The sequence below is a fragment of the Notolepis coatsorum genome, assembly GCF_963971535.1.
Source record: "Notolepis coatsorum genome assembly, chromosome: 1".
NCBI classification, from domain to species: domain Eukaryota; kingdom Metazoa; phylum Chordata; class Actinopteri; order Aulopiformes; family Paralepididae; genus Notolepis; species Notolepis coatsorum.
In genome coordinates, this window is record NC_140165.1 from 123,721,378 (window position 1) to 123,736,581 (window position 15,204).

At 46.4% G+C, this 15,204-nt stretch overlaps 1 protein-coding gene across 1 annotated transcript in view; it reads right to left on the reverse strand.

The window, feature by feature from the left end:
- ptar1 (protein prenyltransferase alpha subunit repeat containing 1) overlaps positions 1-12,624 on the reverse strand; it is a 70,241-nt gene extending 57,617 nt beyond the window's left edge. The window contains exons 1-2 of the mRNA XM_084314024.1: positions 12,526-12,624; positions 4,837-5,006 (exon numbers count right to left, since the gene is read on the reverse strand). Of these exons, the coding sequence (XP_084170150.1) occupies positions 4,837-5,006; positions 12,526-12,611 (256 nt within the window). The 5' untranslated portion in view covers positions 12,612-12,624. The remainder of the gene's footprint in view (positions 1-4,836; positions 5,007-12,525) is intronic.
- Positions 12,625-15,204: the final 2,580 nt, after the last annotated feature.

Below are 15,204 nucleotides of genomic sequence, written 5' to 3' on the forward strand. Positions count from 1 at the left end.
ATTTCTTTGATGGCGCAAATGTATGCTCTAGTCCAGTGGTTCCCAAACCTCTCCTCGAGACACCCCAGCCGTTCCATGTATTTGTTAAATTCCACCACCAGCACACCTGATTCAACTAATAAAGGGCTAGTTAAGTTGAATCAGGTGTGCTGGTGGTGGAATTTAACAAATACATTGAGTAATACTGTGATTACGTTAAAGGGGAGATGAAGCAGTGAACAATGTGATCCTAGTTTGTTTGTCGTGTACCTTGTGTAAGACAGGGTCCTATAATAAAATGTGAAATCCTGCTTATTTGTCTGAAAAATCAAATATAATTTCCCTGTTTTCGCCATGGGCGCGGCCATTTTGTTGCTGACGTCATGGGACTGGTTTGGTGTATACACTGCTGGTTAGCTGCCTATAGTGAATGGGTCAGTCAGTAAATAAAATGTTGCCTACAAAACAACGGGACCGCGGTGGTTCTGTTTGTATTGCTCCTGGCTGTTCAAAATAATTTTACCGTGTGAAAGAGAGGAAAGTTGGTTAATTTCCACAAACTACCAGTGAAAAAAACAGTGTTGTTGGCACGTTGGCTCAGGCTGGCTGCACTCAGGCGGCGCGACCAGCCTGTTGGACAGGGAAGGAGGATCTGCAGCGAACACTTCATTGCCTCGGATTATGTTGTTGGGGTGGGATGTTTGTCCAGAAGACCACTAATCAGCTGAAGCCGGACGCGGTTCCCTCAGTCTTCGACAGACAGACCGGCCCAGGCAGTTCAGCGTCGCGGAGCATTCAGCCTGCTGGCTACCTAGATCCACTTCAACCAGCGTCGCGGAGCATTCAGCCTGCTGGCTACCTAGCTCCACTTCAACCAGCCGAGCGTCGGGAGCTCCAGCAGCTTGTCGATGTGCTAATAGCCTGGAGCCAGCTACCGTTAGCTTGCCGAGGCTCCAGCACACCGACAAGCTGCTGGAGCCGGCAGCTACCGTTAGCTTGCCGAGGCTATTAGCACACCGACAAGCTGTGTAGCCAGCTACCGTTAGCTTGCCGAGGCTATTAGCACACCGACAAGCTGTGTAGCCAGCTACCGTTAGCTTGCCGAGGCTATTAGCACACCGACAAGCTGTGTAACCAGCTACCGTTAGCTTGCCGAGGCTATTAGCACACCGACAAGCTGTGTAGCCAGCTACCGTTAGCTTGCCGAGGCTATTAAAAACACAGACAAGCTGTGTAGCCAGCTACCGTTAGCTTGCCGAGGCTATTAGCACACCGACAAGCTGTGTAGCCAGCTACCGTTAGCTTGCCGAGGCTATTAGCACACCGACAAGCTGTGTAGCCAGCTACCGTTAGCTTGCCGAGGCTATTAGCACACCGACAAGCTGTGTAGCCAGCAGGCTGAATGCTCCGCGACGCTGGTTGAACTGGAGCTAGGTAGCCAGCAGGCTGAATGCTCCGCGACGCTGGTTGAAGTGGATCTAGGTAGCCAGCAGGCTGAATGCTCCGCGACGCTGAACTGCCTGGGCCGGTCTGTCTGTCGAAGACCGAGGGAACCGCGTCCGGCTTCAGCTGATTAGTGGTCTTCTGGACAAACATCCCACCCCAACAACATAATCCGAGGCAATGAAGTGTTCGCTGCAGATCCTCCTTCCCTGTCCAACAGGCTGGTCGCGCCGCCTGAGTGCAGCCAGCCTGAGCCAACGTGCCAACAACACTGTTTTTTTCACTGGTAGTTTGTGGAAATTAACCAACTTTCCTCTCTTTCACACGGTAAAATTAGTTTGAACAGCCAGGAGCAATACAAACAGAACCACCGCGGTCCCGTTGTTTTGTAGGCAACATTTTATTTACTGACTGACCCATTAACTATAGGCAGCTAACCAGCAGTGTATACACCAAACCAGCCCCATGACGTCAGCAACAAAATGGCCGCGCCCATAATGATAAATGCTTCAAAAATGCACATAACAAATCGTTTTTTCTTAGAAACTGCTTATTTTTATAACGTGATTTTTTCTGTGGCTTATCTAAATACTAATGTGATGCTATGAATATGTATTTATCGCTATGCTTCATCTCCACTTTAAGGACATTCATTCTAAGGGGCTGTCTACACGAACACTGGGTTTAATGTAACCGTGATTGTATGTGCGCTAGGGGTGGACGGTATAAACGGTATAAACGGTATAAACGGTATGAATTTGCTCTACGGTATGGATTTTGACTATACCTGGTAACCGGTAGAGCAGCTCTAAAATAGCAATGACGTTGTTTAACCACAGCGCAACTATTTCACTCGCATTTGCCCCTAAAAATAGATAGAATTAGTCATAGATAATAGATATGTGCAAACTGGAAAAAGTTATTTAGGAGGCTTCGCGCAGTGGGCGTGTCAACACGCAATTGTCATTTCATAATAAACACATATCACCGCGGTGCACAGCAAGTTTCAATTTCAGTTCCTGGCATTTTTAACCAGTGGAGAAAGGTAAGAGATTTCCATATCGTTTTTCTTATATGAATTATTCTACGTTAATAAAACATACCTGGTGATCAACTACAGTTTGCTGTGAACATTATGATGTGTGTAGTGTTCTGATAACGACGGCTGGGCAGCGGAAGCTGGAAGCTGGATTTTGCACAGTGCAATACTCCAATTCAGCCATCGGCAATTCAGCCGTTGGGTGGGGGGCGCTGTTGAGCGGGCCTGTGACCGGACCTGAAAGCGCCCCTGCTCTGCGGCTCTGCAGTTGCATACTATTGGGATTCGTTGGGAGCAGCACGGAGTCTCGACTCGGGACTTATTCTATTTGGAATATAATGACTGTATACGCAAAAGTAGCCTAGTTTTAAGTTAAAATATTATAAATCTACATGCCTTGAGGATGTCACTTTATATAGCCTGCCTATCAGGCAAAAAAAAAATTCTAACGGAAACACTGATACCGTGATATATAACGTTACCGTCTATGCTTCAAATTATACCGTGATATAAATTTTAGACCATACCGTCCACCCCTAATGTGCGCAGTTGCACTGTTCGCCCACACACAACCGGGGTTTTGCTACACTGCAACCGCGGTCTTTGAAAACCGGAGTCGAGGGTGAAGTTTTGCGCACATCCCGGTTGGAGTGGTTGCGTGTGGGCATAGCAACCGAGGTTATTCCCAGTGTTTACAGCTGAGCTGTCCCAAGTAGCGTTATATGAAAATGATTGTAACACACATTTGTTCGAAACAACCCTGCCGTCAAGCAGGACGACTGAACCAGCTAACAGCCCTGAGGTCAAGCAGGACGACTGAACCAGCTAACAGCCCTGAGGTCAAGCAGGACGACTGAACCAGCTAACAGCCCTGAGGTCAAGCAGGACGACTGAACCAGCTAACAGCCCTGCCGTCAAGCAGGACGACTGAACCAGCTAACAGACCTGAGGTCAAGCAGAACGACTGAACCAGCTAACAGCCCTGAGGTCAAGCAGGAGGACTGAACCAGCTAACAGCCCTGAGGTCAAGCAGGACGACTGAACCAGCTAACAGCCCTGAGGTCAAGCAGGAGGACTGAACCAGCTAACAGCCCTGAGGTCAAGCAGGACGACTGAACCAGCTAACAGCCCTGAGGTCAAGCAGGACGACTGAACCAGCTAACAGCCCTGTGGTCAAGCAGGAGGACTGAACCAGCTAACAGACCTGAGGTCAAGCAGGAGGACTGAACCAGCTAACAGACCTGAGGTCAAGCAGGACGACTGAACCAGCTAACAGCCCTGAGGTCAGGCAGGACGACTGAACCAGCTAACAGCCCTGTGGTCAAGCAGGACGACTGAACCAGCTAACAGACCTGTGGTCAAGCAGGGGGACTGAACCAGCTAACAGACCTGAGGTCAAGCAGGAGGACTGAACCAGCTAACAGCCCTGTGGTCAAGCAGGAGGACTGAACCAGCTAACAGCCCTGAGGTCAAGCAGGACGACTGAACCAGCTAACAGCCCTGAGGTCAAGCAGGACGACTGAACCAGCTAACAGACCTGAGGTCAAGCAGGACGACTGAACCAGCTAACAGCCCTGAGGTCAAGCAGGAGGACTGAACCAGCTAACAGCCCTGAGGTCAAGCAGGACGACTGAACCAGCTAACAGACCTGAGGTCAAGCAGGGGGACTGAACCAGCTAACAGACCTGAGGTCAAGCAGGAGGACTGAACCAGCTAACAGCCCTGTGGTCAAGCAGGAGGACTGAACCAGCTAACAGCCCTGAGGTCAAGCAGGACGACTGAACCAGCTAACAGCCCTGAGGTCAAGCAGGACGACTGAACCAGCTAACAGACCTGAGGTCAAGCAGGACGACTGAACCAGCTAACAGCCCTGAGGTCAAGCAGGAGGACTGAACCAGCTAACAGCCCTGAGGTCAAGCAGGACGACTGAACCAGCTAACAGACCTGAGGTCAAGCAGGACGGCTGAACCAGCTAACAGACCTGAGGTCAAGCAGGAGGACTGAACCAGCTAACAGACCTGAGGTCAAGCAGGACGGCTGAACCAGCTAACAGCCCTGAGGTCAAGCAGGGGGACTGAACCAGCTAACAGCCCTGAGGTCAAGCAGGAGGACTGAACCAGCTAACAGCCCTGTGGTCAAGCAGGAGGACTGAACCAGCTAACATACCTGTGGTCAAGCAGGAGGACTGAACCAGCTAACAGACCTGAGGTCAAGCAGGACGACTGAACCAGCTGGTCTGTGTTGAAGAGTGTTGTGATCAACTGATTAGCATCCGCGGAGCTAACGACGCTAATGATGGAGCATCGCCGTCGGTTATGTGATGGTAAAGGGCTAACCTTCTGTATTGTCACAGTGACAGGTTAAGGGTCCCCTACCTGGGCGCTCCAGCCAGTGCTTGCGCTGCCGGTGGAGCAGCAGCTTGTTGTGGACGTAGGGCAGCAGGAACTTCACACACCAGCTCTCCACGCCCAGCTTGTTCTCCACGAGCACGATGGGGCTGCGGTTGTAGCGCGCCTCTGGACAGGAGATCAGCCCTATCTCATCACTGAGGGGGGGGGGGGGGGGGGGAGGGAGAGAGACAGAGACAGAGACAGAGATAGAGACAGAGACAGAGACAGAGAGAGAAAGAGAGAGAGAGAGAGAGAGAAAGTGTTAACAGACTCAGTGTTTCCCACAGGATTTTCAGAGACTATGGACGGTGAACCTCCGACCCTCTAGGGGGGTCTGATGGGCATCACCCCCCGGAACTTTTTTTTTTGTTTACATTTTAAAGTTAAATGCATCAATCTGGTGCACTTTGAGCGCAAAATAAAGAGGCCAGATCTATGATGAACTTTGTGCTCAAAACACAAAATCGACTAGAGCAGTGCTTCCCAATCCTCTCCTCGAAGCACCCCAGCCGTTCAATGTATTTGTTAAATTCTAGGGGTGCACCGATGTATCGGTCGGGTATCGGTATCGGCCGATAAGTGCCTTGTTGACTGCAATCGGCCTATCGGCCGATAAGCTTGAATGTGCCGATGGCAGTAGCCGATCAATTTGTGTCGCGTCAACAGGCAAAAAAAAATTCTGTCGTGTCGCGACCTGCACAACGCCGCCCCAGGCCCCCACACGCTGCATCAAAGTTACTACTTATGATTAACAAATGCATTCGTTTTGTGGCATTAACGTTATATAGTTAGTTACACTATAGTAGTGTTATATATATATATAAATAAATATATTTGCCACAAATATCGGTATCGGTATCGGACGATTGTGTTAGTTGAACAATCGGTATCGGTGGCAAATTTTCATATCGGTGCATCCCTATTAAATTCCACCACCAGCACACCTGATTCAACTTAACTAGCCCTTTATTAGTTGAATCAAGGTGTGCTGGTGGTGGAATTTAGCAAATACATGGACCGGCTGGGGTCTCGAGGAGAGGTTTGGGAACCACTGGACTAGAGCGGACATTTGAGCCATCAAAGAAATGAAGCTAAAGTGGTTACCTGTGTTGAACTGGTTTATTTTTTAGAAAATAAAAAAATATAGTGGATTACTATTACGACTACTACCACTGCCAATACTACTGATACATCCCTATTGGCAAACTTTATATTTATATAAAAAAAAAAAAAAAAAAAAATATATATATACTGCTGGTGTGAACAACCAGACTACTGCTCTACTGCTGAACAACCAGACTACTGCTCTACTGCTGGTGTGAACAACCAGACTACTGCTCTACTGCTGAACAACCAGACTACTGCTCTACTGCTGGTGTGAACAACCAGACTACTGCTCTACTGCTGGTGTGAACAACCAGACTACTGCTGGTGTGAACAACCAGACTACTGCTCTACTGCTGGTGTGAACAACCAGACTACTGCTCTACTGCTGGTGTGAACAACCAGACTACTGCTCTACTGCTGGTGTGAACAACCAGGCTACTGCTCTACTGCTGGTGTGAACAACCAGGCTACTGCTCTACTGCTGGTGTGAACAACCAGACTACTGCTCTACTGCTGGTGTGAACAACCAGACTACTGCTCTACTGCTGGTGTGAACAACCAGACTACTGCTCTACTGCTGGTGTGAACAACCAGACTACTGCTCTACTGCTGGTGTGAACAACCAGACTACTGCTCTACTGCTTGTGTGAACAACCAGGCTACTGCTCTACTGCTGGTGTGAACAACCAGGCTACTGCTCTACTGCTGGTGTGAACAACCAGACTACTGCTCTACTGCTGGTGTGAACAACCAGACTACTGCTCTACTGCTGGTGTGAACAACCAGACTACTGCTCTACTGCTGGTGTGAACAACCAGACTACTGCTCTACTGCTGGTGTGAACAACCAGACTACTGCTCTACTGCTGGTGTGAACAACCAGACTACTGCTCTACTGCTGGTGTGAACAACCAGACTACTGCTCTACTGCTGGTGTGAACAACCAGGCTACTGCTCTACTGCTGGTGTGAACAACCAGGCTACTGCTCTACTGCTGGTGTGAACAACCAGACTACTGCTCTACTGCTGGTGTGAACAACCAGACTACTGCTCTACTGCTGGTGTGAACAACCAGACTACTGCTCTACTGCTGGTGTGAACAACCAGGCTACTGCTCTACTGCTGGTGTGAACAACCAGACTACTGCTCTACTGCTGGTGTGAACAACCAGGCTACTGCTCTACTGCTGGTGTGAACAACCAGACTACTGCTCTACTGCTGGTGTGAACAACCAGACTACTGCTCTACTGCTGGTGTGAACAACCAGACTACTGCTCTACTGCTGGTGTGAACAACCAGACTACTGCTCTACTGCTGGTGTGAACAACCAGGCTACTGCTCTACTGCTGGTGTGAACAACCAGACTACTGCTCTACTGCTGGTGTGAACAACCAGGCTACTGCTCTACTGCTGGTGTGAACCAGGCTACTGCTGGTGTGAACAACCAGGCTACTGCTCTACTGCTGGTGTGAACAACCAGGCTACTGCTCTACTGCTGGTGTGAACAACCAGGCTACTGCTCTACTGCTGACTAAAAAAAACTTTAGTCAAACCTTTAGTATTATGGCTATTAAACATGCTGGCAGAGTACATGCATCCATGTTGTTGTGAACATTTTAATTAAATAAAGAAATTCCCTATCCATAGTCGCCGTGGGAAAGAATAAAATAAAAAATAAAATAAATTCCCTACCTACCCATGGCCTTAACTGACAACCAACAGGAAACGAACAATATTTTTTGTTATGCCTGATGCATCATCATTAGCCATCTTTCAGCAGCAGCTGTAGTCGGCACTGTTGCTCACTCAGGTCCATGCTTCTTTTTCCTACACATCACCAAAGTATTTATTATTATTTTTTTAATCTTTTTATAGACCCAAGTAAGGACGAGCTAAAAGAGCGTGGTGGAAGGGAAAGGAGTGCGTCGAGCATCAAAGCACTTAACGTTCAAACATGGTTACCGGTTAAATGAGCCAAAGAAATGTAGGGCAGCACTAATTTAGAGCAGCCAGCCAGATGTGTGCATCAGAACCCAGTAGGCGGCAGCCGTCTTCTGGCCTCACACACATGCAGCTGAGACTCCAGAGACACCAGGTCAGAACCCAGTAGGCGGTAGGGTTGGGCACCGAAAACCGGTTCTAATAGGAACCGGTTCCTAACTTCCAGTTCTGGAACCGGAAGTAACATTTTTGAATTTCGATTCTAAATTTCGATTTTTTTTTTTTTTTTTACTTTTTTTTTTTTACTTTGTTAATTAATACCCTAGTTACAGTACAGCAACCAAATTAAACTATCAAGTCAACTGAAAATGTGAATAGTATGATTTTCTTTTTGAAAAAAAAATAAAAATAAAATCTCCTTCGAAATAAGCTGTGACCTGTTTTGACCTGCACCTCAAAGAATCGGAATCGAGAATCGTTTAGAACAGGAATCGATATGGAGAATCGGAATCGGAACCGGAATCGTTCAAATCCAAACGATGCCCAACCCTAGTAGGCGGCAGCCGTCTTCTGGCCTCACACACATGCAGCTGAGACTCCAGAGACACCAGGTCAGAACCCAGTAGGCGGCAGCCGTCCCGTCTTCTGGCCTCACACACATGCAGCTGAGACTCCAGAGACACCAGGTCAGAACCCAGTAGGCAGCCGTCCCGTCTTCTGGCCTCACACACATGCAGCTGAGACTCCAGAGACACCAGGTCAGAACCCAGTAGGCAGCCGTCCCGTCTTCTGGCCTCACACACATGCAGCTGAGACTCCAGAGACACCAGGTCAGAACCAAGTAGGCGGCAGCCGTCCCGTCTTCTGGCCTCACACACATGCAGCTGAGACTCCAGAGACACCAGGTCAGAACCCAGTAGGCAGCCGTCCCGTCTTCTGGCCTCACACACATGCAGCTGAGACTCCAGAGACACCAGGTCAGAACTCAGTAGGCGGCAGCCGTCCCGTCTTCTGGCCAGAGACACGAGGCCCGCCGGCGGCAGGAGGCGGAGCTTCGGACGTACGACACAAAATGACAGTAAAACACGACTTCACATGGAGACGCTGTGTCAGATAACACCTACCTAGGCCACATGATGTAGTATGTTGTGAGGGGCGACCATAACAAACTCCACTACCAAAGTCAATAGTGATATTTCACTCGGTTCAAAATAAAGAACATCTCAGCTATATTCCAGGCCTGTACACTGCGATGATATGATCGCGAATTGCCCCTTTAATTGGCCGTTGCGATTGGTAAATATTATCTGGGGGCGGGCTTGCGAGTAGTGCTTTCAAGCCTTGCATTCGCATTTCACTCCTAAATTATCCAAGGCGTGTGATGACGCCACTCACGCGAGCTGTCAGTGCGACACAATGTCGTGGTGCTATGAAAGAATCTGTCGGCAATGAATGAACTTACTGCGATCACCGATAGCCTGAGTGAAAAAAAAGATTTGCGTGTGGAGTGAATCTAGGTCACGCTATATACTTGGTACTTGTAGTCTATCGTGCGATTAAAGACCATGTCCCTGTCTGCGTAGTCTATACATCCAACACCAAATCCCATAATTCCTAGCAAAACGAAACTGAATGTGGCCTCTCTTCCTTTCAATATGGACTATTGCATCGCCAAAGAAGCACCTCATTTCAATACATTTAAGATACAAATTTTGCTCTGCAAGAACAACGGAGTGGATATCAGTCCATCTTATGACAACCACGTCCGATGTGGAGAGATGATAAGATGATGATGATTGACGTGATGATGTGATGATTGATTGACGGGGACACAGGCACTTCTAACGTTCAGGTTCAGCATTAGGTGAGTAGTAGTAGCCCACTATTAGGACGTGAAATACTGTCTACTTAAATTTATAAAATATCAACCTATCTATCTATCTAATAATGAGACAATATGCAAATAAGATAATACTAATAATTGTCACGGTGTCCCCGTATATGAAATGAAAGTGGCTTGCAACTTTACTGGCTGTCACAAACTGTTTATTTCTCGTTTAGCATAGTATTACATTCCACTTCTATAAACAATCAAAGTCCTACCGTAAGAGCCTCATACGGGTCAATTAAACCTTTTTGATTAGTCTTTCCTTCGAGCTAAGTTGGACTGAACATTTCACTGTCAAAAGCGCAAATGTAAATAAGGTTGCGTCGCAACACGGTTTTCAAAATAAAGGTCACATATACAAATACCTCTCAATTCGTACTAAAAAAAGTCCCGGATATACATAAACATTAATTGGCATAGATCTCTATAAACGGCCCAACACATTGATCACTTTAGGCACACACTGAAACCAGTAACATCACAAATATGAAGCAGGTAATTACCCATACAAATAATAAACCTTTCATGGGGTTATTTACAATAATAATTCATTTGATTTCTAAAGCACTTTTCATTGTGAAACAAATGTATGCAGAGTTTCTTGTCCTCCTGATTAATGCAATGGTGTGTGTGTGTTGTGGTGATCTCATTCAAGGAGCACTACACAAGCGCGCGCACACACACACACACAGTTTGTTGTTTTTGTTCTATTAGTGATTTACACACTTTCTCTGTTGGTTCATTATAAAAGATACAAACCTGAAAACAAACGCACTTAAATGTTAAATAAAAGGACCACAGTAATGAGGCAGGAGGAACATATTTTTAATAATGGTAAAATTGTTATTTAAAAATGTGCCCCTAAAAAATATTTTTTGCCCCTAAATGTCTCATTTAGGGGCAAGTGTGCCCCTAGTGAAAAAGCTTAGCGTACAGCCCTGTATTCAAATAGGCACTGGTGGCGACAGCAAGGGAAAGCATGCGAGATGCTGCCAAGAGACTGTGGGAAATGGAAATGTCCCATTTCTGAAGATAGAGCTCAAAGATGAGACGTGTTTCAATATATAAGGGGTTGTTTATGGTCAAAACAAGCGCTGCTGCCCGTCACGTGACTCTCTGGCATGTCATTCCTAGCATTGCAAAGAAAGACAGCTCTTCTGTTATGGTAAATTACCGTTGGTACCAGAAAACTGTATTATTTATTCAATGAAGTAATATTTCCACACCCCAGTATTGTTACCAGGCTTAGGAGATCCACAACTGAAAAACTATATCTAGTCTAATATATCCAAGGACGGCTTTTCCCTCCCGGCTTTTTTCGACAGCCACTATATCCACTGTCTATTGACTGGAGATGAACAGACATACAAGTTAGGGCGGTTCGTTTCATTTTATTATCAATTTATTATTGTTATCTAAAAGATCTCACGCCCAAAAGGCGTTCCTGCAGACCAGTTTCAAGCAGTTTAGGAAAAACTAACGTTTACCGCAAATCCTAATTAGGATGATGATAACTAGGTGAACACTAAACAGTGATGATGATGATAACTAGGTGAACACTAAACAGTGATGATGATGATAACTAGGTGAACACTAAACAGTGATGATGATGATGATAACTAGGTGAACACTAAACAGTGATGATGATAACTAGGTGAACACTAAATAAACAGTGATGATGATAACTAGGTGAATACTAAATAAACAGTGAACCCACCGATCAACGCTCAAGGAAACTATAAAAGGAAGGATCCTCACGTCAGAATACCAGTATTTTGAAGCATATATTAAAATTCAGAAAAGATACAACCTGAAGAGATATACACACCAACAACCACGATACCAAACGTTGGCTATTTGACGAGGCAACGAATTACTGATGATTCTGACATCAGAGGTAATAACGCGTTTAACCCTTTCACTGCCACACGACAGACAGCCGGTTAACCCTTTCACTGCCACGCGACAGAAGGTTAACCCTTTCACTGCCACACGACAGAAGGTTAACCCTTTCACTGCCACACGACAGGCGGTTAACCCTTTCACTGCCACGCGACAGCCGGTTAACCCTTTCACTGCCACACGACAGAAGGTTAACCCTTTCACTGCCACACGACAGAAGGTTACCCCTTTCACTGCCACATGACAGAAGGTTAACCCTTTCACTGCCACACGACAGCCGGTTAACCCTTTCACTGCCACGCGACAGAAGGTTAACCCTTTCACTGCCACGCGACAGAAGGTTAACCCTTTCACTGCCACACAACAGAAGGTTAACCCTTTCACTGCCACACGACAGGCGGTTAACCCTTTCACTGCCACGAGGATATTATGACGAATGAATGATTGAAAACTTTATTTAACAGATTGCAGAATGGGTACAGTACGGCTCAATACACACAATTGTTAAGGGGATGCAGACCAGAGAAAGACTTTCGTCTTGTTTACATCAGGGTCCCCCATTTTCAATTCATAATGACATACATGACAAACACGACATACATGACTGATCATAATTCAACTCAATGTGGGCAAACTGAAAGTGTCTACACCACCAACACTACAGTGACGCGACGACCCTTCCTTCCTCTAGAAGTTCCTCGGAGACGCCATTAGCCGGAGCCCGCCGCGGTTCAAACGATGGCTCGCGTTCCGCCTCGGTGTCACAACAACAGTCACGAGCTACTCGCGGCGCCTGCCTAAGAAGATAATAATAACAACAACGCATTATACACGTACATGTTTGGGTTCCTCTTGAAGGCGTTGGTGATATCCTTCACAACTCTCTGGACCAACACGGCCACCTCCTCCTCCGACTCCGCCATCTTTCATAACGGCAGCGCCGAGTGACGTCACATCACTGCGAGAACTCCATCCGGGTTATATTATCAAATAAAGGTCATCTATGTTTTTTTGTGGTATTTTTTATTTTAGTTTATTGTCTATGTGTCTGTGTGTGCGTCGTGTATAATGGGATATGTACAATAAAGAAAGGAACACAGGAACACATTAAATAAAATAAAAGGCTTGTAAAATGTGAACGCAATGCGCATGCGAGGAATCATCACCATGGTTACGAAGGTAGCGACATTATTACAAATCCACACAGTCGTACCCCATAATATAGGAATGCAGGCGAAGTGACAGTTACTTTAATCCAGGATCTGGTATGATAAAGCTTCTGTAGATATAAACATTTTGATCTCTTCGGTATGTTGTCTACCTGCTTCAAGCAACAGTACAGTAAGCGGACTCTTGTAACTGACTGGTGAGTTGCCATTTGAAGTCCTATGTGCTCTATAGTTTTTATTTTAATTTATTTTATTTTACCTGGTAAGTCCCATTGAGATTCAAAATCTATGTTCAAAGGGAGAGCTGGTCAAACATGGCAGCAAGTGGTTACACAATGAAACATAAAACAGGCAATACAGTAGAAATACAAAGTGATATTGCATAAGGGAGGTGTAGTCTGACGTCACTGGTTGTTCCACCCGTATAGGGATTTATCATTGGGAAAATGGATTATCGGCTATTGTAACAATTCTGCCGCATGGAAATTGAAAAGCTTTCCATTTTTGGACAAAATGAGTTCCCTTCTATCACTAACATTATTTTTAAGCATTTTTGGTTGAAATAAAATTGGGCGATTTTCTTTTTTATTAATTTCTGATTAATTGCGAATATTTTCATGTTGAGCTATAGATTGTGGATGCAGATCAGAGAAAGACTTTCGTCTTGTTTACATCAGAGGGTCCCCCATGTTCAATTCATCATGACATTAATGACATACATGACATACAGATATATATCATGACATTTCTGACATACATGACATACAGGTATACAGTACTGTTACATTTGTGACATACAAGATATGCAAATATACAGTACTGTTAAACAGAGATCCTAACAGAAAATATATACATACGAGGGGGAGGAAACTGTACATTAGGAGGGGGTGGGAGGGGGGGGTTTGGACATTTACGGGGGCCAGTTACGAATTGCAGCCTCCCGTAGGTGCTCTTTGAGAGAGGTTTTGAAGGTGGGTAGTGATTCACATTCCTTTACAGCTTTGGGTAGGGCGTTCCACATTGATGTGGCATAATTGCGAAACATGTTTAGGCCCTTGTTTGTGACGAATCTGGGTTGAACATGATTTGTGGAACTCCCTCTGGTGTTGTGGTCATGGTATTCACTGACCTTTGGGAAGTATTTCGACATGTACATGGGTACCTGTGTGGTGTAGTGTATCTTGTAGACCAGGCCCATTGCAAGTTGCTGTAGTCGTCTACTCTAAGCCATCCATAGGTTGTCAAAGTGGGCAGGGGTGAGGTGGGTTCTAGGAGTAAGGTCAAGTAGTAGTCTGACCAGTTTGTTTTGTGATGTTTGTAATCTTGTTTTTAGTGCCTTTGAGGTGCTTTGGTACCATGAGGTGCAAGCATAGTCGTAGTACCCTTGAATGAGTGCTCCTGCCAGAGTCTTCAGGGTATTCTTGTTTACCAGAGAGGTGATCCGGTACAAGAATCTTGTTCGTTGATTGACTTTTTTGATTACATTGGATGCCATTTTGTCACAGGAAAGATTTACCTCTAGGATGGAACCCAGGTAGGTAATTTCATCTTTCCTTGTGACAATATTGTCACCCACTGTAATAGAGAAGCCGTTGGTTTTGCTGAGTTTGTTATTTGATCCGAAGAGAATGGACTCTGTTTTACCCAGGTGTAATGAAAGTTTGTTATCAGCGAGTCAGGTGCAGATTCTGCCGAGTTCAGCTGAAGTTTTTTTCAACCTGCAACTTGTCCCTGTCAGAGACCAGCAGATAGATAGATAGATATAGATCAAAGCATAGGTAGAGGGGTCTCACGCCCTTGGGGTGGGCCACTGAGCGCGGTACGAACGGGACCGTCTGGGTGGAGCCCTCTATAATGTTTTGGATCGACACGCGTACCTACCCCCCTCCTAGAGTTGGGGATGTCGGCGTGATTAGGGCATGGGACTGGTTCTGGTCACGCCGGTCCAGGTCAGTTAACCCGTTGTCCGCCGGGGACGCAGATCTGCTGTTCTGGTACCCTGAGGGACTTGTGCTTTTTTCGGGGGGGAAAATGCCTGGTCGGCCCGGGTGTCACAGGGTTTGGCGTTATGGAGATGTTCGTGGTTGTGTTACTACGTGTTACCCCTCACTGTTGGTTGGTCCATGTTGTGTTGTACCTTGAGCTGCGCTAAGGGGGCCTGGTCCTTCTCCATTCTTGTCGCCCCTCTCTTCTCCTGCTTACGCATGGCTGAGAGGGGGCTGTTGAGGTGGTTCTTATGGAACTCCTCTGGCATCCCTGTGTACGTCCCGGTCCGCCGGGCCCAGTCCGAAGTTGTTTTCGTCGACCCGTAGGCCTGGGATAACCCCTTTTTGAAAACTAAAACACT